The 25,565-nt window shown below is 42.0% G+C and overlaps 1 protein-coding gene across 2 annotated transcripts in view; it reads right to left on the bottom strand.

Annotated features, from left to right (window-relative positions):
• usp43a (ubiquitin specific peptidase 43a) overlaps nt 1-25,565 on the bottom strand; it is a 90,842-nt gene that overhangs the window by 40,201 nt on the left and 25,076 nt on the right. For both annotated transcript variants that reach the window (XR_012928717.1, XM_076042847.1), the window contains exons 3-6: nt 18,861-18,964; nt 9,450-9,542; nt 7,924-8,059; nt 6,813-6,960 (exon numbers count right to left, since the gene is read on the bottom strand). Coding sequence is in view for 1 of the 2 variants with exons in the window: in XM_076042847.1 (XP_075898962.1) it covers nt 6,813-6,960; nt 7,924-8,059; nt 9,450-9,542; nt 18,861-18,964 (481 nt within the window). In the remaining variant the exon portion in view is untranslated. The remainder of the gene's footprint in view (nt 1-6,812; nt 6,961-7,923; nt 8,060-9,449; nt 9,543-18,860; nt 18,965-25,565) is intronic.

Here is a 25,565-nt window from a genome sequence, read left to right as displayed (position 1 = left end):
GACACACACACACACACACACACACACACACACACACACACACACACACACGGACACGGACACACACACAATTATACATCCTCAACCAAGCCATTAACCAAACCATATAACTCCATATCTATGAGGCCCGTCTCGGTGACATTTTGGTAGAAAATAATTCATGCGATGCCAGTGAAGTGTCTCTGGCAAAGAATTACTCCAACCTAAGCACAAGTGACTTAAGCATGTCATTGTAATTCATTCCGAGATGAAAATAAAATGAAATTCATTACAATTTGTTCACGTTTGTAGGCTAAAGCCAAAAGGAAATGACATGAACTCTTGTGGCCACACAGTTTGTTTTTTTGCAAATGTCACCAGCCGCTACGTTATTTCAGGGACATGGCACGCTGTGACAGCCTTTACAATCATTTACATGGGTCATACCGAACTCGTATAAACCTTATTTGCAGAGAGTGGACTCATGTAAAAGTAGCCTAACACAATGAACCTACTAACTATAAGTTATCAGACTGTGACGCCTGTATCAAACCATTTAACTTGGTAACGTCGGCTAGATCTTTCTATTGTTCTATAAAAATGCATTCAATGTTTCAATTAGACAGGAGCTTTCAATATGCTTTTCAGACCAAACATAGAATCAAGCCTCTAAAAAAAACTGCAAGAATTTGAGAAGTAACGGCTGAAGCAAGCCTACTAAAACAAGAACAAGAGTCAGGTAACAAAATAAATCCTCCCATTTCAGCTGCGGCACCAGAGCGTGAGCTGAGTAACCACAGAGTGATACATTATGCTCGGCCAGCAGCATTATTTCACCTGCACGTCTTAAGGGAGGTGGGAGAAGCCCCTGCCAGACTTCCATTCTCACCTCCTCCTTCAAAGCCGGACAGAGGAGATGGAGGGAGGTGTCAGTGAATGCTGAAAGACAGAGTGAGGAGTGGAAGAGGAAGCGGAGCAGACTGGGGCGAGCACAAGGACAAAAATGGCTCTGGGAATTGGAGGGAGAGGAGTTGAGAAACAGATGACACAACTTTACCCTCATGATTGGCAGCTCCTCCCTATCACATAGATGATATACATTCTTTATAGTTATTGTTTTTTTATACAATAAGAATAGCAAGGTGGGCAACAACCTCACAAACTGCTACCGACAACAAATATCAAGCAGACACTGAGGTCTTAGTGTCTGAAGTGTGAAAAAAAAATCTCATTCATTATTTCTCAATTTGATTGACTGGATTTTGTCAAGAAGACTTTGCCAAAAAGTGCAACAGCACTGATTTCCAAAGCACTTCAGGGTGACTGGGTTAAAAACCACACAGCAATCTCCGCATTACATTGACACATACTTCATCGGCAAATCAGACGGCAGCAACTCAAGCGACATGAGCATGGAGACGGGGTCAAGACAACCTGCTGCACTGCAACCATATCATCAGAAAGAGCAGCAGTGTTGTTTCAACTGGCTCTGAGGTCATTTCAGAGGAGGGAGCAGGAGCTCAGGCAACCACTCGGCACAAGCAAAGACTGCACAAAGCCATCTCTGAAGGCACCTCACACTCATCAGTGAAGCAGAAAGTGAAGCTACGGTTCCCTCAAATGGAACCATGGTGACATTTGGCCGATTAGGGCAGAATGTGGGAACGTTCTGCTCCACTCCCAAAAGTGGGACGTGGAGCTGTTTTCGTTGGGTCGCGTCTTTGTAGGCAAAAATTAAAACACAGCCCGGCACCAGGATAATGAGCCGTATCAAAAAGCTTGAAAACCTCTCAAACTGGTTTTCTTGAACATGACAATGAGTTCAGTGTCCTCCAGTGGCCTCCGCAGCCACCAGATCTTAATCTAAAACAGCACCTCCAGAATGTGGTGAAGCAGGAGCATTGGCGCCGTTTATGTGCAGCTGACAAATCTGCAGCAACGGTGCGACACTATTGTGTCAGTATGAACACACAATTGCTGAGGAATGTTTCCAACATCATGTTGAAGTTACTCCAAGAAGAATTAAGGTAGCTGTGAAGGCGAAAGAGTATCGGAGTACAGGTGAAAAGGATAAAGTTTTAACTTTATGCGAGTGTCTCAACATTTGGGGACCACTCAAAGATCTTTTTTATTGTGAATTCTTTATTTTACAATATAATATAATGTTTTTTTAGTGATATTCACTATTATACATTTTCTGTGCCTGTGGATCTTAGGGGGAGCAAAAACAGAAAATGTTTTTCAGCCACATTGCAAGAATAGGTGGCACTTTCCCAAGAGGTTCAAGACTAGATGAGTGACCCCCTGTCAATGCACTCGTACCCACTGACTAAAAATACCCAGGGGGCCCAGGGGCACAGGCGAATTAGAGGTTCTAACACCAGAAACAACCGCCTGACCGTGAATACCCCCGTTGACTGCAGAGCACCTGAGCTTCCTGCCAGCAGCGGAGAAGGAAGGAAGTTAAAAGTGTCCACCTGATGCTTTAACCGCCCCTCAGCTGCAATGTGTCATTCTCAAAGTGTCATTCACAAGCATGGCTCAGCTCCCGCTGCTCTTCAGGGAGAATGTCACAAGACTGTGGAGGCTTTGAATTACACAATTTGTTTGAACAGGAGTTCACAAAAGGCCCACAGCTTGTGTCAAACAAGCGCAGAACATTTCATGTGTGTTCATAGGTGGGGATAAATAGCACAGAGCCTGTAAACGTGCTGTGGTACGAGCTGAACCACAGGTTTAGATTCTAGAAATTTCAGGCAAAAATCATCCAAATTTACCCAAAATAGAGTCAAGCACTTTCCAAGGAAGGAAACCACAAAGTTGAACAACGTTGAATAAATGAATGAATGAATGAATGAATAAATAAATGCATAAGAATTTGGATTCTTATTTCTAATGGAAATTAGATCAAAATAACATTTTAAGGGGAACCATGAAAAATACTGATTTGACTCAACATGCTTCACAATGCATTCCGTCATGTGTGGAGATTTCCGCAATGCGTTGTTCTACAATAAGCAGCCCGGCTGTATGGAACGCTCTCTCAGATGATTTGAAAGCACTCCAGCGGGAGAGGAGATGAGATAAGTGCCAATTTTCTTTGAGCTTTCGTTCTTACCAGATTGTTCTGTATAATGACATTCACAGTTCCCCTGTGAAGAGTGTGGAAAATGTTTGGTCGGATTCAGTTTCCCTCTGCGTTGGCAGCACTGAAGTTGTGAAAGAGTGAATGTTGCTGAGGCCATCTATGAGCCCCAGAGCGTATTGATCATGTAATGAAGTGAAATATTACAATAATGTAATGTTGATAAATGCAAATATAGACCAACTAAAAAACATTCTAAGCACAATTAGCTATTTCTCCTTTATCCAAAGCTCTACTTTAGAAGGGCTGCTCCAGTAGGTACAGTTAGTACATCACCTGCATAATCCACGCCTTCTGCTCACAACAGAAACGGTGCACGAATAAAGAAAAGCAGGAAAGCATACTATGAGCCATTTATTTTCATTTCCTTTTATATTGTATAAATATATCACTGTCACTGAAGCAAGTGTTGCATGACAGCAAAACATGAAAACTTGCAACTAAAAAGAAATGATTCAAAGTAAAAATAAATAAATAAATAAATAGACAAGAGGTAAAAGCACCAAGCCACACACATATTTAGTGCAGCACCTTTCGTCCCAACAATGTCGGTCCATCTTTTGTGTCCAGTTTATTATTATTATTATTTTTTTTTGCTGCTGATCAAAATAAATCAAATCAAATCAAATCAAATATTGATAAAATAACAGAAGAAAAATAAATCACATTATCAGTGTATTTGTGGAAAGCTCCTCAGAGCTTTTGTCTCTTTCACAATTAATAGATGCCAAACAGATTCTGCAAAAATGAATCTTCAACAGGAGAGAAAAAATTGTATTGCATATTTTTGGTAAATTGCAGTGTATATTTGAGCAGTTAGGCACTTTAGGAGGTGAAAAATAGTTTGAAGATCCTTGTATATTGTAACTTACAACCCATTCTTAATATGTTTTTATAACTGCAGTGCCACACAAAGTCTGTAAATTCCAACCACCGAGAGTTACAGCAGTCTGGAATCTGCTCTATTGCAATCTGACGCACAACGCTAAATGTGGGGGCCATTCATCACATCGATCAGATGACCTTAAAGAATGCTAATCACAAGTACCAGTGAGAACGTCAGCGTGATTTATTAGAGGTGCATCTTCAGTGCCAGCATACATGTGGCTGTATGACTGCGTCTCCCAGTGTGTGCTGCACGGTCGCTCTGGGAGGCCACATTCACCAGACCATCCAGAGCCTTTCCAACACACACGTTAGCCACTGTTCTCCGTTTCTGGTCATGCTTGGATTAAGCAGGAATCTCTTTGTGAATGCTGGTGGGTGCAGGGGGGTGTATCTGTGTGTGCACTGTCCTACTGGCTCTATTGTGTCAAGTTGCAGCGCTCATGCCTCGTGCTGGGAAACACTTTTGGTTCTTCATTATTCACGCACTCAAGAACATCCATAAAGACTCAAAAGGTAGACAGAGAAAAGGGGCTCTATTTGCACAGAATGTGTATTACACCTATTAATTATTACTTAGATGTAATGCTAATGTTGTAATATATATTATGTAACTATTATGAGTCAATAATTAATTAAATAATAACTTGATATCACATGTATCAAGAATCTGTTTGAAATTGTTTTACTGGGAAAATAAAGGTTAAACAAAAAAACAACAACTCTGGTTTCTAATTATTGATAATATATGAATATACACTGTGTATTAAGTCTTTGGTTTAAAAAATTGATTGTGTATTAGTTGTGTTATAAATATTGAGCTGTATTATAAATCTCTAGTCAACTATTGCTGATTAATAATTGGAATCATACATTTTGGAGGTGACTAATTATAGGTGTGTGTGTGTGTGTGTGTGTGTGTGTGTGTGTGTGTGTGTATCACATTCTTGACATAGTTGAACCACCGCTGCCTAGTTGAGTTTCTGTGCTGTTCTATGTTGACACTCTTATCTGCCTTTGTGTCCTCGCTGTGTTGACTTGCTGCCACTGCTCACCCCCCCCCCCCCACAAAACAAAACAAGCGCAGTTGACCCAACTCAACCCTTCTACCTCAAGAAGACCTGGATGACTGAGAACCTTCACAGACATTATTACCTCATGTGTTTCGCCAGCGTCTCCTTGTGTATCCTAGCCGTATTCCCCCTGCCCCCATGTTGCCAGGTAGTCCTGTCTTACTCCTGAGCAGCCCGTGTTTATAGCTTCCTGCTTTTGAGAGTTTCTCTTTGAGTTTTTCCTCCTTTTTTTAACCTCTGCCCCGACTTATTGAGTAGATAGTTTTGGATTTGACGGAACTGGTTAAACAACCCTGAGACTGTATATTCCTTTTGTTCAAGCTACATTCATGTGTCTGTCTCAGTTTGTGATACCCGTGCAGGTCCCATGATGCTCTGCTCTACTGCTGTCTGGAAGCACTCTCATCTCTTGCTTCCTGACACTGATTCAATATTCTCTCCTCTGGAGTTTTGCTGCAGAGCTTACAGAGTTGCCGACTGCCAACACCTACTGCTGGAATTACAGCTGATTCAGTATTACCAACATCTGAAATAGCATGTGTCACTTCAACGACTGCACTGTCTTGGTATGTTCTTGTTCTGTGTGCTCGTACCAACCCTGTTCTGCATGCAAGGTGTCTTGAGATAACTTTGCTGAGGATACGCAAAGAAAGCCAAAGTTTAAGTTAAAAGGTGGAGTAAGAAAAAAGGACTAAACACATTCTCTTGGTATTTGCAGGTGCAGCCCTTTCTGCAAGTGACCACTAGATTGCAATTCAGACCTGTTGTGATAAGTTTGAATATATTTGTTCTTAACCTTATGAGAAACATTAAGGAAGAGAGAGGAGTGGCAACATCCAAGTAGGGGGGATTTTGAAAGGAAATACAGGCATCTAGTGCTGATCTCAGTGACAAGAAGGAAATGGTGCTCGCTCGCTAGTTTGGCAGTTATGGATGGATGAATCATCGGCAGAGGCTCATTCTGTTGCTAAATACGCCTGCTTTCAGGATGAGGCGGCGCAGCTGACTGGAATTCTTGAACAACATGCCGTCCAAGTTTGTTTTAGAGCTGTGATGCATGAAGAAAGAAGAAGAAGAAGAAGAAGAAGAAGAAGAAGAAGAAGAAGAAGAAGAAGAAGAAGAAGAAGAAGAAGAAGAAGAAGAAGAAGAAGAAGGCACATGGAGCGTGCTGTAGCGCCGTCACCCTGCGTTAAAATAATTTAGCACATAATGAAATGAATAGCAGCACTGACTGGCAACTGAGTAAAAAAAAGACAAGAAAAAGAAGCTCATTGATAGGACAGAAAACAGTAGCTGCGTTTTCATGACAGTTTTTCGCAAAATAAAAGTGATATGTCTAAAATTTCGACAAAGTACAATTGCAATTTGCAGGTGTTTCCGTTGAATGGTGTGAAGCCCATAAGCCGTAATTCTCGTTAAATCTCATCCTGTGAGACTCCACTTTGAGGAGGATGGAGGTAAAAAACATTTAGCAATAAATCTGCATTTTGATGTTTGCCGTCAAGAATGGTTGTCACATTTTTCTCTTTGATTACTTGTAAAGAAAAATATTCTGTCTCCTCCTCCGTCCAAACACAACGCAACATTTTCACTTGAAGTGAACTGGTCACGTGACTCCCCCTGACGTGTAAATATTTATTATATGTTTCCATGGCCATGGTTTTTTATTGCGATACTTTGGTTTTTCGCAACTCTAGGGGTCATGGAAACGCAGAGTTTACCGCGCTTACCTGAGTGTGAAGTGGTGGAACCTCCTCGACTGTAGAGGGGAGGAGCCTGGAAGGCATAGACAACGTCGCTATCAGCTATTGCTGTCAGGTCATCGTCATCTGAGAAGGAGCGATGGAACCCCGTGGAGTACAACTCGGACAGGATGACCTGAGCAGAGGGAAGACTGCCTGTGATAATCTGCTACCACACAGAGAAACACCTTCAAACTGGCTCAGGGTAAAAGCAGTTATTTTGGGCCCATTTATTTATTTCACATTGGTCAAATGCATTCTGTGAACATCTTACACTGTGAAAAAAGCTTATACATTGAAAATTAAATCAATATAAAAAGAACAGACCCCCTGATTGGTCACCTCACACCAAACGTGATGGGCAACATTATGGCAATATTGACATCGCCTTCAAACACAGTTACAAAATATTTCAAATTTCATAATTCCTAGATTATCTAGACTCAAATTTCGAGGTTTGTCTACATTTTTTTCTTTTTTTTAGATATTTTGACATTAAAACAAATTGACCGTTTTGACTCCGCATGCCAGATTAATTAAAGAGCAAGATGTTTGCATTGAAAAAGTTAAATGATCAATTTAATTTTTGAAATTCTTAGAAAACTGAACAAAAATTTTGATAACATAAATATTGCACAACATACTTTTTTGAGATTTCCATGCTTTTTCAGACAAGGAAATTCATAAAATAAATCAAATAATAAATTGATTAATTAAATAAATAAATAAATTGAGGAAATTAATTCCCTAACTTGTATAGGAACCCGGTCTAAACACAAAAAAGAGAGAACCTGGGACATGATTTCTCACATATCTTTTTAAAAAAAGAAACTCCAATTGTAAAACCCATACACCAGTGTAGGTAACGCCAATTAGACACCAAAACAAGCTAAACCTGAAGTATGTGAAGACAACCGTCAATCAATGTCCAGGACAGATTCATAAAAAAATAATCCTACCTTTTACCCATCACAAAAACAATTATAGATGGCAGTAGAGTCACCAAGCGAGATTCTCACTGCACTGCAACTGTGGGACATTGTTCTATTGAAAACCTATTTCTTGACGAATTGCCAACACCCATTGAAATTGTGTGTACCTGGTCAGGGGAGATACGTCCCTCCTCGGCCACCATGGCTCTCAGGCAGGACACAGAGCCAGAGAGAGGCACAGCCAGGCCCACCCGCAGGTACCGCTGACCCTTTGTGCTGAATACCAGCGTCACACACATGGACCTACAACAGATAGCATTGGTGGACAGTCAACTTAAAGCTAGCGTTTGAAACTGAAGTCTGATCAAGCATCAACTCCAGAAGCTATCAACGCAGCAATACCTTTCAAAATGTAAACAAGTGCAGTTTTTGTGGGACCGAGTTGATCACCATGAATGACAAGAGTTGTATTTTGGGATAATACTTAATCTAAAAAGAAAAAAAAAATCATCCATCCATCTTTGCCACATTGGAATTATCTGCAGCCCCCAGATCTTAATGCTACGCTGCAAGTCCCCCCTCGCTGGGTCTCTGGGGGTGTCAGACCTTTGAGGGCTTCCACTGAGGAACTAACTGCAACCGGACCATTTAGTGTGCGTGTGTGTGTGTGTGTGTGTGTGTGTGTGTGTGTGTGTGTGTGTGTGTGTGTGTGTGTGTGTGTGTGTGTGTGTCTATTCAGCAGTGAGTTCACACTCAATCTAAATGAATTTCCGTCTGTCCTGGGCTGAATCGCCTGCAGGGAGAGAGACCACACACTGAGAGAGTACCCGCACTGTCTATACTGAGTCTGCAGCCAGCACTGTCTATACTGAGTCTGCAGCCAGCACTGTGCAAGACATGCAGAGAGGGTATAGAAAGGAGGCACCTGCATGCATGAAGATAAACCAGTGCATGCAAATAAATAAGGAACTACTAATCACGGATTTGTCTCTCTTTTTCTCTTGCACCTTGACAAAACAGGACAAGATGAACAATGCTGTGCTCAGAGGAACCGATTCAACCACTTCAGGGTCCAAACATACACCTAATGTGCAAGTGCTGAGGTCGCATTAAAGGGATAGTTCAACGTCAAGTTGTGATTAGCACATTTATGAAGCTATAATGTAAAATTAGGACACAGTGTTTTATTTTTAGTTGAAAAAAACAACAGATTTTCAGTGCAGCTACTTTAGTACCGCTGATGTTGAAAAAGTTTGATGTTGAAAGGACTTTGTGGTGGATAGCGATGATTTAGTTTTTTTTAATTAACAAGACTCAAAATCTTATGAAATGAAAGTTTATGTAAGCCAAACATCAAGCAAGTGACTATGGCGCTGTTTGAGGTGGCACTGTGTCCCTCTGTCCAGTGGTTTACCCCTGAAAGTAGTGCCCCGTATTCCAATAGTCACTCACATGTTGTGATGTTACATTAGTATACATTATTATTTCTTCTATGTGCATGTATGTATGTGTTCCTGACGGACGGCAGGGGGAAGAGTCTCACACTGGAGCCTGTTTGATGTTTGTTGGATGCCAATAATAAAGTTGTGGGCTTGTTCCACAAGTTTCTGATATTATGACTTACTATAATTACCTGTATAATTACTTTATTTTCAATCTCGCCCATTTGCAGTACGCTTTAATAATGACTCACCTGGTTTGTCGCAGGGGGATGGGAAGAGATATACACAAAAACGGGTCAAAGGTGTTGCTCTGCTTAAGGCAATGAGGACACGTCAAGGAGGACCTGGGGAAACAGGAAAAAAAAGAGATGACTTTAGTAAGGTCCATCCTGAGGTCACCACTTAAATGGTGCAGTATTTGTTGCAACAGTCTTGAACAAAAAAAACAACTATCAAAACTACCAAAAATTTGGGAATCCTCTTTTCCAAGATCTATTCTGGCGGATTTGTCCAATTACAGTAGAAAAAGGTTTTTGGACAGCCAATGCATTTGTGATATACTGCACTAAAAACAGTTTTTTGTTTTTGGTGAATTAGCTTGCTGTCGCTATCAACCTACATTCTTCCTTCTGCACTGTTCCCTCCGGGTCACAACTGGAAAAGCAATATAATGATCCTTTATACAAATCCATGGAAAGTGCAAAAAATCATTTGCATTTGTTCATGTCTGTTCTTTAAATAAAAAAAAAAGATTATTCGGTATAGTTTTTCATGAGTGTGTTTGAAGAATTGTATCATTACTGAAGAAGGCACTTTACATCTAGATTATCAGATATCAACAGGTAGAATAGTTTCATTTTTCTGAAAAACTGACAAATACACTCCATTAAAGTAGATTAAGCACCACAAAGGCAAACTGGACTGCTGGGAAAATTTTCAGAAAAGCAACACAGGGAGGACGCTTTATTGTGTTTTGATACGTAACACAATAACTCAAATGGTGAGATTTTGTACCAGGGTTAAAAAGAAAAATGTGTTCAAGGACATTCTTATCAAGAGCAAACAACAGAGCCTGTTGTTTCTCTGTGTAAGAGAAGAGGTAAAGAGCATTTTAAAGTACAATGTCATGAGAGGAAACTGGGAGTCAGTCAAGAGATTAGGAGAAAAGCAACATAGTGCAGGACGGAGTTGGAAAACAGATAAGAAGTCAACAAGTGGCTTATAATAAAGGAAAAAAGGTAGAAAATGAGCTACATGGCTGAGGTCTGCAGTCTCAAGGTGCTACTCTTCCTAGTTGCATATGTGCATTAGTGTTGGGCAGATGGTTAAACCTTGAAGACAGTTTATAGTGCAGACTGTACGCTCCAAGGTGCACCGAACAGTTCCTGCTGGACTTACATTGATATTTATCTCAGCGTAATTCATTTGACTGTGGAGGAACAGCTGCTGCAGTGTTTATGCATCATGCTGGTTGTGTGTGTATGTTTGTGTGTGTGTGCGCGCATGCGCACGTGCTGGCAGCTGCTTCTTTCATCTCCCACCACCTCCGCTAACATTTCTGTCAACTGAGCCGCATCCAAATTTCTTTTGCAGCGATGCAAACTTGTCAAAAGTCCAAATATGATGGAAGTAATACAAGAGTCTCCCAGCGCCGAGTTCGCTCGCTGTCAGCGGAGGCAGCCAGTCACCAGGCTCGCTAACGACTCCGCTCCCTGCTCGGCCAGGCAGGCCGACAGGACGGATGCACCACCTGCCGTCGAGCGCGCTAGATGGGATGAGGTGTGTGCCAGTGTCAGGGCGTTAAACTACAGACCGTTAGTTTGCAAAACGTGGGGAAACACTTCATGAACTCACATGGAGGTGAATCCAGCTGATTATCCACCAACGTATCTCGGAAGAAGACGGAAGAATGTCCATCAAAACTGTCAGGTTTTTTATTTTATTTATTTATTTATTTTTTATTTAAAAAGCCTTCTTATATTTACCTTATATATAAGAAAATGGAGAAAGGAATTGTCTCCTGGTTGGGTTCCAGTCTAGAATTTCTTGCTTCAGTGAAGGCCCAGTGCTACCAATAAAAAAAAAACACAGATCTGTTTTCACTTGAAGCTGTACGATTCCAGGTATTTTTAGGTTTTGTGCTCAAAGCTGCAGACCTGTGTGGAGGCGTAGTGTATACAGCCTCAGCAGACAGTGATGGATGGAGGCTGGGGCTCAGGTACAGACTCAGCAGGAAACAATCCAACTGGCATTATAAGAAAGTTGCACCAGTCATGACTCTGTCCCACTTAAGGTAACACAGAGGTACAATGATCACAAATACACAACAATTTAGATGGTTAGTATGAGCGGGGTGGTGGGGGTTGATGTGAGAAAAGTCCTGTTCTGCTCAGCGTGAGCTACCCGCTCTATGCAACACATCAGCACACACACATGCTGTGTTTCATATACACTCCACTATTCAGAATCATAACATCTTGCCAGAAAAGGAGAAACCTCTTTCTGTTACACAGTTGTGATTTACGTTTGCTGCCATTTTAGCCATAGTTTTGTGGCTCTGTTACTGCCAGTGTGTGGAGTCAGCCTTGGCGTTCAAGCGACTGACGGAGTTAAGTTGATTTGCTCGAGACGGAACTGGAAGAGAGTGCCAGAACTCCAAGTGCCAGAGCTTCACTCCACTCCAAACACACTCAAAAGGTGTAAGAATGAGAAAAGTCCTTCTGCTAGCGGATGATGTGATTCATGCCAACATGAGCGAGCGCGCTGATGCCGTCAGGAAAAGGGTAAAGTGAAAATAAAATGGCAAATAAGTTTGATGAAGTTAATGTTCACAGAAATGTACCATATTTTCCGGACTATAGAGCGCACCTCAATATAATCCTCAACCGCTAAGTTTAAAAAAAAAAAAAAAAATGGAAGTGTACATATATAAGCCGCACCGGGCAATAAGCCGCCGATATCTAGGTTGTGAAATGAGAAATATACTGGATAGATAGATGGATAAAGATTAGATAGATGGATTTACCGGTACACAGAAAGATTTCTTTCTTGTTTATTTACATAACTGAACTGATTAGTTTCCAAACGGTGGCGGTAACACAGCAGTAAGAGTGCTGATCAACCACAACAGAAAAGTTGCACTGAAGCCACGGAACACACGTCGAAGCGCTGTCACTTTGTCTTCATGCACACTGGAAGCATTAAAGTGGCTTCATGAACACTGAACCCAGAAAGCACCTGTCACTGTTCATCTTCCTCCTGCGCACTGAAAGCGCTGAAGTCACTTTCTTCAGTGTGGGAGTTGAACAGCCTCAGAAGAGCTTCGTCACATACCGGACCTTTTCTGTGTCTATGCCAGTGTTGCTCTCCGTGTCGCCGCTTGTCTCGTTTTTGCACTTCCTGCTAAAGCGCCCCCTGGCGGGTGAAGTCAAATGCACAGAAAAGCCGCACCTTTGCATGAGCCGCACGGTTCAAAGCGTGGGGAAAAAAGTAGCGGCTTATAGTCCGCAAAATACGGTACACGGTTGTTTCCCAGATTTTTCAGGATGGAGTAGATTTTAAAGCATGAGATTACCAGTCATTGGTTTGCAACAAATACTCCATCTTCTGGGTCACATAGAGAATTTGGGTTTTCACCCTCCAGTGTCATTAATGGCTTATTGCAGGCCTGTGTTGATTTGAAGTCTTCCTCTTGAAAGCTCAATCATTCAACTCAGAGTGTGGCACTGAAGAAGAGTGGGTGGTGTCGGCAGAACAGACAGTCACCTCCTCGTCCACATGGGTGAAGAATCAACACGAGACTGAGGTGGATGCTTCGCCTTTGCCACTGTGAAGGGTCAGGACCACCGTGTCCTCTGAACAGGCAGTGCAAAATCACCCCAGCGAGAGCACTTATCTCAGGAAAAAGCAGAGCACCTGCCAAGCATCTCTGAATATAAGAGAAGGGTTGCACTTTCTTCTGGAGAAGTAGAAGAAAGAAGGCATGGAAATGTACGACTGGTAAAAAAAATAATTCTGGCTAATAAATATCATTTGTCCTTGTCACTAGGCACCTCTTGAAAGGATTTGTCTCCAGGAAACATTAAATCTTTATGTCTTGCTAAAAATAAAATAAATAAATTGCATAAATATATTTTACAGCTTTCACTGAGTCGAAAGCAGCAGAAATCTACGACTGGGTTTTTGTGTGACGTCTTTTTGGTCGGAACTGCACTCTCGCTCCAATGCAATCACGGTGAATTTCCATCCAAATAAAGGCCAAAGCCATAGGAAAACGGCAACGACTCTCGGCTGTCCTCAATGTCTCTTCCGACAGGGGCAGAGGCTGAGTTGTGTGGCTTTTCCTTTCATCTCCCCGGCCATTAAAAATAGATGCCACAAACTCAGACTGACAAACAGAAATGGGGAGGAGGGGGTTCAGCCTTTGACAAAGACTCATTTAAACGTGCATCGCAGCGGGCTGACTGGCGCACCGACTGCCACTTTGGCAGCCCAAACCACAAGACAGCCCTGACTCTAATGGCAAACATTTATTCAGATCAGACAACCCCGCTCGCGCAACGCCTCTGAGGGCCGTCTCTGGGAGATATAAAAAGATTCAGGAAGAAGAAGGAGAAGGGAGCAGCCAAGTGGTGGCCACAAAAGACACGGCTAGATTGCAATAAAATGAAATAAAAGGTATACGGAGGCCGGAGTGGAGAAATGTCAATGTTGTCCAGAAAGAGGAGTCAAGAGGCAATGATTGAGAATGAAGTGATGGTGGATGAATGAGAAGGTGAAGAACAGGTTTGAATTGGAGGGAATCTGGAGGGACAGTTCCACTACGGTCCTGATACTCTGTCCGTCTTCCGGTTCCTGGCCTACACTATGGCTAGGTAGCATTTCATACCATGCTTTCCATACTGGATAGTTTTTTTTTTTGGTACCAGATGTTTTAAAGTCGAGTCAAAGCCTTTATTGTCACTGTATGACCGTGCACACAAAGAAATTGGGAGGGCAGCTCCTTCGAGTGCATTACAGAACGAAAATTGAAATAAAATATAGCAATGCTATGAATAAATGCAATATACAAAGAGTAAATAAATAGAATAATAAAATAAGTCATGGGGGTTTCTCTCTAACTCTAAAACAAAGTTTGCAACAGTTTTAAGTCTATAATGGGAAAGCCAATCACCAACAGCTTTAGATTTAGAAGAATTACTTTTCTGGATACCGGAATTTGGTACCGATGGTGGAATATTTTTAGCTGCTCGACAGGGTTGGAGCATTTCAGACCGTGCTACACCTCTACTGAGGTTCTGTACCCAGCCCTGACCCTCATCCTGCATTGGGTCATCGCACTGGGACAATGACTCGCTGGTCATTGTCGGATCATTACCATTTATGCGCATGGTATTCTTTAGAAGAAGTCGGTCCTTTTTTCTCTCAATCATCCAGCTTGTTGATTGGTCTGTTTCTGTCTCCTCATTTGGACCTGCCTGCCTGCACGCCTGTTTCCTCCGAGCCCTCTCTCCGGTTGGCTACACTGGATTCCATTGCTATCTTCTCCCTGGACTGCTGTACCGTAGCCAATCCATTCAGCTATGTTTTGTAATTAAACGTCATTATAAAAACACTTAGCGTTCAATTGGGTTCCTCTGTGATTTCTTAATCCACTGGATTTAATTTACACATTTGTCTGGGGAAACTGAACAAATTTCTGGAGGGCATCGCTCATGAGTAAATACATAATCTTTATTTACATGGACCCGGCAGCCACAACTCGAGGCTCCCTACTGGTGACATCAGGTGTGTGTAACTGCCCTGTTTTCATGAGCTGCAATAAACCGCAGTTGTGAACTTAATATTTGCCAAAGTCAGTTGGTAATCAAGCAAGAGCATGTTCTTTTTTATTCTTTTCTAATGTTCGAATACCACACGTCTGCTAAGACTAGCGCTGCAGCCACCTTGCACGAGTTTGTTTGCTTGGTTTTCAGCACAGCTTGTTGCGTTTTTTCTTATTCAACACTAAAGAGATAAAAACTCCTTGGATTGGAGCTCTGCATGATAAATAAGCAAGATTTCAGATGTTGCTTTAAATCAGAAGAGACATACACACATCATGAAACGTCACTTCCAGTTGTGCCAGTGTTATGTTGGTGCCGAGATCCTCCACCCAGCGTGCTGAACACCAGCACAATAAATTGATGTTTCCCACCAGTTTCTGGCCAGCAGATTGCAGCACAAACAATCACAAAAATAGCAACAACAAAAAAAGTTAAGCTTAACAAGAATTGATATTAGCTTTTTCCTGCTGTTTATTTCTCCCCAGGGACTTATACACGAACAAAGCCAAGCAGAAGAGGCTGTTTTCTCCTTTAACTCTCGACATCTCCTTAAAGTCATACACATATTTTTATTCAAAATGAGTCATGAAGCAAAAACAGCTCGAAAACAAAAGAAAAAAGAAACAAGCTGGAAGTTCAGTTATCTTAGGCCACGGTGTGAATCAGCATGTGGAACATGTCTCTTTTTAGTTTCACATCATCATTCTAATATCACTGAACATTTTACCTACCGAGATAAGATCTGCTAAACACAATATTATCAGGCACTTAATCTATTCATTGAGCAAATCCTGGTCTTTTTTTATCTTGGTTTTTGTTTTGTTTTTCTCATTTGCACGTCCACTTGCTGCATTGCAATAATCCCCCACCAATGATGATTGACTGGTGATGACGATGATTGTAGCATACATGTGCAGCCGGAGGGCCGCAGAAACTGAACTGCCCTTCGGGAATAAATAATTTTTTTCCTTTTCTTTTCTTTTTTATTCTATTATAAACACCTGCGTGAGTCAACGTGTGTGAGTCTGTCTTTGTACTGACTGTTTGTGTGTGTGTGTGCACTCTGTGACAAATGTGAGGAAGACCAAGGAGGAGGATTAAAAAAAAATTGAGTGAGCTGGCCCAGCGGCGACTTAGACAGATAACATTCAGATCAAGGTCACGATGTGGGACAGTACACAGCAAGAACACAATGGGAGTGTTTTCCCCCGCTCTGCCAATAAGGAACATGTTCACCAACAAGTGGCTCTTTAACCTTCACAGTGTAGGTCAATACTGTGCTCAACCTGCTGCAGCTCTCCAGTTCACTTCTCTGCAGAACACCAACACCTTCAGTCACCATGTGGAGGTGACCCTGGCACCAGTAAATCAATCCATCTTGACCCCTGGTCCACAATGACATTCTATTGAGAACCTTAGTGGTTGTAATGTGCTGTACACCCACTGGCAATATGACAGCGCACTGATTTATTTTCCCAGTGGCCACTCGAGGTACTGCAACAAAACAAAATCCCATTGGCCCCAAAAGCATTTTTCCCATAGGCCGCAATAATAAAAGAAATTCCTTTAAAACGGCTGACAGGACGACTGTGAACTGAAACGCGATTCATAGCAAATCTGGGACAATTTACAGCAAATTATAAACTGTCCAATTTATGTTTAAAATTCCTAATTTGAGGATCTCCAAGCAGGCCAGAAAGACAATTGGACACTAGATTATTTATTTTTTTCAATAAGCACAAAAACATAGCTTCACCAGTTGCTTTGTTTTAGAGAAGCGTCAGCAAGCTGAAGACAAACCCCCTCTCTGTTCTCCAACTGAGCATCATTAACATGGTTTCGGATGATCAGTTTTCCCCCCATCCAGAGAAAAAGTCGTTTGTTCCAACTGATTGCCATGTTTCATACAGGAAATAGCTGCTGCAGTCTGGCACCTTTCTTGCCAAACCTTTGGAAGAGGATCAGTTCTTTCTGCAGATGGAGATCAACAGTGGGACGTCCTGACACAGCAGCAAAAAAACTGCAGGGTAGGAATCATCCAAGACAAGGCCATTCCCTCTGTCTTCTCGAAGAAAGGCTAGAATGGCCTTATTCATCCATGAACTATACAGCATCTTCTCATGACTAATCTGGTCCCCTGCAACCAGTGGAATTTTGCTTTACAGTGTACAGTCTATCAGTCAGGAACTCCAATCCCGTGTCTGATTGACAGCCTCAGAGCAAGATCCTATTACTCAGAGAAATGATCTTTGTTCCACCAACACCGATTCTTTAAACACAAATGAATGAATTGAACTTGCTTTACCTGCTCAGGATGAAAGACAAGATGAAAGGTCAGAAGCTCAAAAAGTATCAAATTGAACGTTGCCAACTCAGTTGCTCATGGTGTCTACACATCACTCAAACGCTCGCAGGCTGAAGCTGCGGAGGAGACCTCGTCTACCTTTCCTGCCTCGTTTGTGTAAACCTGTTGGTCGAACGTTGGAGTGGCCAGGGAGTTTAATGCTATTGCGTCTGTCCCACCCTCCCACCATTAATACTCCAACTCCCCATTTTAAGGCTCCACATAAAAAGGCTAGAAGAAAGAAGCAGAGCAGAACAGTGAAAGTGGCAAACAGGCTGATACACGACCATGTTGCCTTCTCCTTTTTCCAACGGCTCGACCTCTTCTTTTGTTTTCTCATTGGAAAGGCTTTGTGTTAGCTGGGAACATTTGTTTCCATCCACAAAGGTCAGAACCAACCAGTCTGTCAAGTTTGTCCACGGATTTGATGCAAGTATCACAAAAGTAATTTCACGCATTGACTGAGTTGTTAAGTGTAACATCAGAATATATGATTCATGCATTCAAACAAAGATCCTCTGCATTCCCATTACTTTCACACAGAGATACAGTGTCTGAGCAACACTCCACTGGTATTTACAAGTCATCCCTCAATTTGGCACGCACCCCTCACCTCGCTGGCCTGAGCCTGTGCATCATGTGTATCGGTCACCTGTGTCTCAATGACTACCTTGGAAACAAGACATAAGTTGAGCCAAAGCAGGAGAAAACAAAGGAGATAAAAAAGGAAATTGTTGAAAAGAAAGACTGAAGACGACAGTAAAGCAATGTGTGGCTGCTGTGTGCAGAAAAAAAAGTCAACCAGCACGCAGAGGTTCCATGAACGGCAGAAAGCTGAAGTACAAAATCTGGAGATTTAAACTTCGAGTGGTTGGACCATTAAAATAACTCTGACTCATTATTGCCTTGAGTGCATACCATAAAAAAATTAGTCTGAGTACATTTGCTCATTCTATGCAATTTGTTCCCAATTCTGAGGAAAGAAATCATCTCATTCCCTTTCATACAGTACCAGGTAATCTGTCTATCATCACCTATTATAAAACGCTTCCTCCTAAGTATTTTTGTTGGATAAGAAACATTTGATGATTGCCGATAGATAGTAAAACAACACTTGGGATTTTTTTGAACTGTTATAACTGTTTCTATCATTGTTCATCAAATTATTTACACCAAACTGGACGTCATTTTAAATCCCAGCAGGGTTTAAATTGGTTTACTATCACAATGATGGCATGTAGCCCTAGTTTATTTAAAAAGTGTTCATCAAAGCTCAACTTTGTTTGTCCTTTGTTTCTGCTGTCAAAAAAATCATGTTGCCATGACAGTGAGAATATATAAATGCATTGAATCAAGAGTAAAGTTAGAGAAATAGCAACAATTCTTACTTCAATGAAACAATTTCTTGTGAGCCATCAGTAACTAAACAGCATGACGCCTTTAAAAAGCAGATGGAGGAAGAGTGGAATAGCTTGAGCCGCAATGGTTCTCACCTGTACTGGGCCTGAAAATGCTCCTGCACAAAACTGTGTCGATCTCTGGGCTGCTGCGTGCCAGCTGAACTGGGACTGGAAGGATGTTCCGCCGAACTCGATCCCTGCAACACAATCAAACAGGGACACACACAGTGAGGACATGCCTAATCGACTTTCTTTTGGATTCACGTTTGCTTTAATTCCAGTGAGTTTCATGTTGGCAGATGCATAAAAAGATTCAAACACGCTTTGCGCGGCATTATATTTAGAATTAATTAAGTTTTTCAGAGGGGAAAAAAAACAGTACAAGTACAAAAAAGAATGGCTGCGGGCGAGAAGCGTGTCTCATATTCATGCTCTGTATGCCCAATTTGTTTCAAGCTTCTGAGATGAGATGTGTGCAGGAAGAGATAATGCAAATCTTTCTTTTCACACAGAAAAAAAAGAACGCACACACACACACACACACACACACACACACACACACACACACACACACACAACATACACGTTTTATTTTCAGCGCCTGCAGCTGCTGCCTGTCATTAGTAGTTTTCCCCCGACTTCACTGCAGACACGGACAGAATGGAACACAGACAAATGACTTAACCCGCTTTGCCCTCTGCCTGCAGTGTTTAGAGAGCAAATCCAGGCGAGAAGAGCCTTTTAGTATGAAGAGTGAGCTTTCACAGCAGCACCGGAGGGGTAAATCAACAATTTTTGTTTCTTCAAGAAAATACAGCGCCGTTCACAAGCGGCTGTTTAATCCTGGGACGAGGGAAGTCTGACTGCAGTCCTGGAGTTGTTGAAGATGTCAACCGTCCCTCGCCTCGGGATGAGAAAAAAAACTTGAACGTCTGTGATGTGCAGGCAGCGAGAGGCGCAGCAGGAGGACAGGGACACTTCAAAGATAACACATACGGATAAAAGGGCCAAAGTTGATGAATAAAAGATGGACAGGCCTCACTTGTGGAAGCCGAGCGGCCAGACTGCTGAATCTTCATTGCGCATTGTTGATGCAACGTTGGTGGGGAATTCCAGTGAAGCCTCCTGGAACCCTCACGGCCTGTGGTCGTACTAACAGTTCAGCTCAAATCATGCACACTGTTTTTTGGTTCTTTTTTATTTGTTTATCAAGTGCTGATGACAGAAAAAGAAGAAGCGGAGTCAAGAGCAAACTGTCATGAGAGACTGAAATATTGAATACAGTCCAGTCAGACGGTTGAAATCATGTGTCACAACCTGCTCAGGTGGGTACGATACAGCCAGTACTGAGCTCACGTCGTGCCTTGGAAAAAAAAGAATAAAGGCGATGCGACTTTGAAGCGTCTTTCCTTTCTGCTCGCAATAAAGTTCAATCACAATCAAGTGTGCTGAAAACACGCGCTCTCTTTTAGGCCCCGTTTTAAAACCTTCAAGGCTGCTGCTTTCAGAAAATAAAATGGCAAAATGAAAAAAAAAAAAAGAGCAAGCAGAGCTGGTGTAGCACACAATTCAAAAAATTCAAAACAATTCACAGCAAAAAGACAAACTTTCTTTGAGATAAAAAAAAAATATGTAGCCTTTATGTTTGCCACGTTGGAGAGCTCAGGAGGGTGCGAGCTTGGAGCCACAGGCAGCGAGCTCACTTCACATCTCTACATCTGTACAAGCTCTAAGAAGGGGGAGCCCATCCATCTCGACATGGCCTTACGGCGAGATAAGAGTGGCATTGTGCTGGGATATTAGCGAGCGGGGTGCAAACAGGATGAAAGGAGGCGTCTCTGGCACAGAGCAAAACCTCAGCAGCTCATCACCTGTAATGGACAGCCTGAAGAGGCTGTGTGAGCTAAAGAGATTGGAAAAGGGATTCATCGGCACTTGGGGACCAAGTGATGCAGCGGGGGTAGTTAGAAGTGAAGTCAATTTCAATTTTCTTCAGCCAACCACTGGTTGCACTTGGAGGTGTGCAGACATATTTTTTTATTTAAATATTTACCCATCAGTCTATATTTGAATTTTTTAGCACCATTAACCTGAGGATTATGTGTGTAGTATTCAGAAGGTTTTAAGAAGAAACAGCACCATCATTGGTTACATTTTAGATTGCAACGTTTTTTACTCTTCCTCCCCCTTCCTGAGCTTGCCAGTGAACTACGGTGGCCTGCACACCCAAACCTGGATACCTTGTCCACCTTCTTCTTCATTGGTTTATTTGAAGACGTGAGAGTTCACCCTAATTAGGAAACGCGTTGTCATGCGGCCTGGATTGTCCATTAGAAATATGGTGGTGCAAGATGGCAGCTAACTGCGGGCAAGACTCTTACTATATGCATATTCTTACATATGTATATGAAAAGCGTTCTAGGTAGGAAAACCAAATTACTTTTATTATATTGCCAAACACTTTTTCAATGTATTTATGGGCAGTATATTACTTTTTTTTACCAATTTAAAAATAATAAATCACATCAAATATTACACACTGGACGTTCAACTTTGTGCAGCAACAGAATTGCTCACATCTCAAATGAAGTCTGGCACATCCAACTTTTTCAATCAGTCTATACATTTCATTTTCATTGGATCCTATAACCAATTAGCTTCCTGTACTAACAAAACAGGCAGACATTATGATCCCATCTGCTCTGAAAAACGGAGGAGGACAAAACTACCGAGCTGTACACAGTGGCTGCTGCTAAACAGTTTAGTGTGGATGCTGCAAAGTGGCAGTTAAGTTGGAGTTGGATGGCGTTTGTAATTTAAGAGGGAAATAGAAAATAGAACGAATCCTTCTCTCAGTGGATAACTGCGTTTTACTCCCTGCAAGAGTCACATGAAACACCACGATCAGCTGGCCGAAGGTCAATGAAACTCGGAGAAGGCCACTTCTCCAACCAGCAGGTAGCAACTCTGATTGGTCCACTCGATGCGATGGAAGAGATTCACACCTTCAGAATCGTGTTGCCCCTTTTACCAAACACTTAGCGGAGAGTTCACCAGAATGTTGCGTGACATCGGTCGAAAAGGTGTGGGAAATAATCCATCTGGTACGTCAGGTTACCAGTTTTCCGACACAAAGACAGAGAGAGAGCATTTGTTCTCACTTTCTCTGTAGATGGAGAGGCTCTGCGTTAGACATTTGTATACCACTGCACAGTTGTATATCACAGGCGAGCTGTGACAAGCTCTCTTTCTCCTGCTCTGACCCTCTTTTCTCCTTCTCTTATGGAGAACAATGGGTACAATGCCCAGACCCTCAGGGAGAGATGAGGTTACGGGCATTACCATGGAAACCTTGCCCTTGTTTCTCCAATCAACATGTGAGAACAGGGAACTTATTGAACTCATTTACTGAGTGGACTAAAAACAACAGAGCTCATCAGCAGCTCTTTACGGCTAAAGGCACGCATCTCTGTTCGAGCAACTTCTCTGTACACTTTCTTAATTACATGCACAACATGTTATGATGTTTACAAGGTTTTCAGGGGATGGGGGGGTCTGTAAACAGCCTTATCAAGTTATTCTATGAGTTTAGATGCTCATCCTCGTGTCAAACCAAGTGCATCTCAAGTCAGTGTTCAATCCTTGTGTATGAGGGGAACTTTTTCTGTGTCACTGCCCTTTCCATAAACTTATATAAGTGAATCTTCAAGTTGTGTGTGGAAACACAACTTCTCTCACGTTGTTCCTCTTGTTCTTTCCAGCTTTGTCCACTACACATTATAACAATTAGAACAAAATGTCCTCGTAAAGAAGGAGGTCTGTGATGTCACGTTTAGCCCGGTGTTTGGCAGCACTCTCAGTTGATGACAACGAAGATGAATGAGTCTCTTTCTCTGTGGCTGTTTCAACAATGCATTTGACAGAAACAATAGAATGTGACTCACACTATGGACAGCATAGTGTGAGTCCGTTCTGCTCACTGCAGGGAGCCCCACATTAGAGCAGTGACTTCAACTGTTACTTACCAGTTACATTAAACAAGAGGCTCCAGTTAACCTTTCAAATAAGTGGCTTCAAAACAAATTATAAATTAGCTTCAGCTTTGGTGGAATTTTTTTTTAATAAATCTAGATGATTCTCAACCTGAAATAAAAAAGAAGCTTCCTCTGGAATCAAGTCAATAGACCTCAAAGCAGGTAATGCATCTAGCAGGCCGTACACACAATGTGGGGCTGGCTCAGACACAAGGGGAGACAGTCATAGGTGCACTCTGCCTCTTCATTTAGCACACAGGTGGGAAAAAAAGGAGCACAACAACAACAGCAGCACTCCTGGTCTGCTGTCATCTGCCAAAAATAGATGCAGGGCCTTGCAGCATCAATAGCAAAATAATACAAATATTCTGGAGAACTAAGCAGTATGTCACACTGGATATAGAAAAAGCAGATCTGGGCCATATTCATCTGCCTCCTGTTGCTGCTTCCATCCAGACGCCCCTGGCAGTGTAATTGATTCCAAAGATTTACATATTGGCCCTGGTTCTTGAAGCTCAGATTAAGAAATAGTTTTTTTTTTTCTTAGACTGAACACTGTTTCTCAAATGTGAGGATCATCTCTTTTCAGAAAAAGAGTAGCACGACAAGCAGGTTCAGGAAAGTTAGAAATAGACAAGGAAAATGAGGAAAGTCCAGAGGGAGAAGTTCAGATGAACAGCTCTTTCATACCAGGAACCCTTTTAATGGGCTGTGTTTGCAGCAGTTATTTTTGGCCAGTAGCACCATGTTGGACAGCAGCACAAACACACTGTCTAGTCTCTTGTCCAAGACAAAATGCTGAGGACTTGTCGCAACGGGCACTGGGGTTTGGACACGCAAGCTTTTCAGATGCAGAGTTGGACTGTCTGTGATCGGGGTTTTACTAAGCAGCACACCTGCTGTGCTACGCAGGTGTTCTAAAGGGAGCACAGTACAGCAAATATGCGCACTGTTGGGGTTGTTCTGGGGCTAAAAACAAGCCAGAGTTGCTGGGAAAATACTGGAGAAAAAAAAGAACAAAAACAGAGACCAACGTGTCCTTCAGCTCTCTCGTTCTCACTTTCTGTTTACCCTTGCTCAGAGCAGCGAGAGGTCAAACGGGTCCATTTCAGCAGCACCATCAGCAGAGCTCAGCATCCACGCAACCACATATGAACTCATGGGAATTGCATATCAGCGAGAGCACTGTGCTGTAGACACACATCCAAGCTGCAGAAGCAAAAAAACTGCCTATCAGTCTCTCACTGCTCCACTCCGCTGACTCCTGGAACTCTGCTCCCATCCAGCCTGCTTCTGTGTGTGTGTGTGTGTGTGTGTGTGTGTGTGTGTGTGTGTGTGTGTGTGTGTGTGTGTTCGTGTGCGCGTGCGTAGTCAGCGTGATTTGCACATAGCTAAGCCAAAAAAAATGTTACTGCCTTCGGATTCATGCACCTAATGTAGATCAATATGTACAGTGTGTGTGTGTGTGTGTGTGTGTGTGTGTGTGTGTGTGTGTGTGTGTGTGTGTATATATATATATATATATATATATATATATATATATATATATATACATATATATACATATATATATATATATATATATATACATATATATAAATATCTATATATATACATATATAGATATATATATATAAACACGCACATATACATACATACATACACACACATACACACACACACACATATACATGTGTGTGTGTGTATGTATACACATATACATACACACATATATATACACATATACATACACACACACGCACACACATATATATGTATATTTACATACACATTGAGAAATATACATATATATGTTTATATATGTACACACACACACACCCCACATGATTTTCTGAACATGCATCTGTGCGTGATCAGGTGGCTGCTTCTGCTCTTATAAGCAGAACTCCTGCTAATTAAACGCTGCAGTAGTTTGCCACAGCTACTGTCACCTTAAGCTGGTTAAGCAAATCTAATTAGACTGCTTGAATGAAATGGACAGAACAACCGGCTTCTATTGGCTCTTTGCCAGATGCATACCTTCAAGAACATTCCATTTTGGTGTGCCAGGTTACATCAGCAAACTATCTTTGTTGTCCCTGGTTACAAATCACTGAGGGTTCCCCTCACCTCATTTAGGGAGTCACGCATGTGAGATCCTTAAAATATTTCTCCAGTGAAGTTCCAGTCGTCTCTCAGGCACCCTTGCCTCTGGCAGGAAGGCGGCTTTCCTCAAGAGATCTTCACACTTCACTTAGAAACACAGTTAAAAAGACATATGTTGTGATCAAAGTGCTACTTGCGCCCGCCTGCACGCATTCATGCGAGACCTTACAGCAGCTTGATGGGAGTGAGTGGGAGGTTGCTTATTCAGTGTGTGTGTGTGTGTGTGTGTGTGTGTGTGTCCTTGTGTGTGTGTGTGTTAGTGTGTATATTTGTTGGCAGTTATGTTTAAATGGCTTGTGACTGTGTAAGTAGAGAGCTGCAGGGATTTTGGCACCTATTTCTAATTATTACAATCAAGCGAATGACATCTGATGCTGTAACCACAGTGCAGGTGACAAAGCGGTCTTGGTTTAAAAGCTTGTACCTTCAAAACCATGAATGGTTTCTTTAAATGGCAACTTTCCACGTCAAGTGAGCAGAAAAGATTCTGAATGGTGAAGAAGTAAATGTACGGAGGACAAACAAATATAGTGATGTTGACCATGTACCAGTTCCTTTCAATCGTGGAGTCTGAGGCAAGCCAATGAGAGAGTGTGTG

The sequence above is a fragment of the Nelusetta ayraudi genome, unplaced genomic scaffold (assembly GCF_046127955.1).
Source record: "Nelusetta ayraudi isolate G7.1 ecotype Tasmania unplaced genomic scaffold, CSIRO-AGI_Nayr_v1 ptg000004l, whole genome shotgun sequence".
NCBI classification, from domain to species: domain Eukaryota; kingdom Metazoa; phylum Chordata; class Actinopteri; order Tetraodontiformes; family Monacanthidae; genus Nelusetta; species Nelusetta ayraudi.
The sequence above is the reverse complement of the archived record's forward strand: the minus strand, read 5'-3'. Positions and strand labels throughout refer to the sequence as shown.